The sequence below is a fragment of the Myotis davidii genome, unplaced genomic scaffold (assembly GCF_000327345.1).
Source record: "Myotis davidii unplaced genomic scaffold, ASM32734v1 scaffold449, whole genome shotgun sequence".
NCBI classification, from domain to species: domain Eukaryota; kingdom Metazoa; phylum Chordata; class Mammalia; order Chiroptera; family Vespertilionidae; genus Myotis; species Myotis davidii.
This window is the reverse complement of record NW_006383007.1, coordinates 2,389,106-2,390,365: the sequence shown is the minus strand read 5'-3', so window position 1 is coordinate 2,390,365 and position 1,260 is coordinate 2,389,106. Positions and strand designations below refer to the sequence as shown.

At 42.5% G+C, this 1,260-nt stretch overlaps 1 protein-coding gene across 1 annotated transcript in view; it reads right to left on the bottom strand.

Moving 5' to 3' along the window:
* Positions 1 to 1,064: 1,064 nt before the first annotated feature.
* Positions 1,065 to 1,260, bottom strand: part of PRDM8 (PR domain 8) — a 5,714-nt gene continuing 5,518 nt past the window's right edge. The window contains exon 5 of the mRNA XM_006778225.2: positions 1,065 to 1,247. Within this exon, the coding sequence (XP_006778288.1) occupies positions 1,065 to 1,247 (183 nt within the window). The remainder of the gene's footprint in view (positions 1,248 to 1,260) is intronic.

Genomic DNA, 1,260 nt, shown 5'->3' with positions numbered 1-1,260 from the left:
GGCATCTTCGTTTAAATGCTTTGTCCTTTGATCCAGCTAAAGATTTCCCAAATAATAATCAAAACTTGTCTTTTCTCTTTTAGGCTCTTAGAGTAAATAAATGCAAGTGAGGCAGTGGTTAGCATCCCTCTGCTGCTAGCTCTTCTTTTCAGGGACTCAGTAAAAATAGATGGCACGTACTCAAAGTGTAGCTCTTGGCTACAAAAACAAAACAAAACATATTTTAAAACACTTTCCAAATAATTGCTCTGAAGAAAATAGTCATTTATTGTCAAAGCATCCAACATACCCGGATAATCTATAAAGTTTAATAAATCTTTCCAGGGATAAAAGAAACACATAACTATTCAGACTCCATTTCACTGGCACAAAAGTTACACTTTGTATTAAAAGGAAATACATATTTACATAATGGTGACATTCTTCATTGAAGTCCATAATCATTTCATGATACATGCGCTTCCCCCTGAAAACGGAAATGGAATGGTGACCCCCTTTTTATAAGAACACAAACAGTCATCAGTAAATGCAGAAAGCATCTCACCCTCCTCCTTTACTTTATATCTAAAATAAATTTTGCCCTTACATATAATTATTACATCTAAACTGTAAGTGCTTAATAATTTAAGTAGAAACGTATGACAAATGCATCAATATGTTGCAATATATGACATTTTTAAAAATGTATCTTTGTTTTGGGGAAAGTGAAAATGCGTGCATTTAAAAGAAAACCCCTCAAACAACCCACCCATCAAAAATCCACCATCCTGTCTCGTGTGTGTGTGTGTGTGTGTGTGTGTGTGTGTGTGTGTAGTGTAGGTCGAAGGTAAACATTTGAATGAGATGACTGGAGGAGCACGTGTGTGTGTGTGTGAGTGTGTGTGTGTGTGTGAGAGAGAGAGAGAGAGAGAGAGAGAGAGAGAGAGAGAGAGAGAGAGAGACTGTCGCCCTGGGTGCAATGTTTCAGGTCACAAGGAGGTGGTGGATGCCCTCGCGTGCTTGCTCCTACAGGTGGCTTCACTGTGCGTGTATGCGCCGCGTGGAAAGCTGGGGTCCCGTCCAGGTCAGTTATGGGAGGTCATGTGCCTGGAGAGGTGGTGGCGCTCCCTGAAGGACTCGTTGCAAATGGGGCACTTGAGTTTCTCCTCCCGCCTCCGCTTCACCAGGGGCTCCATGGCGTACTCCTTTTTGTGATGCGACCTCATGTGGTACACCAGGTCGGAGGTCATGCGGAAGGAGGCGTTGCACTTGGCGCACCAG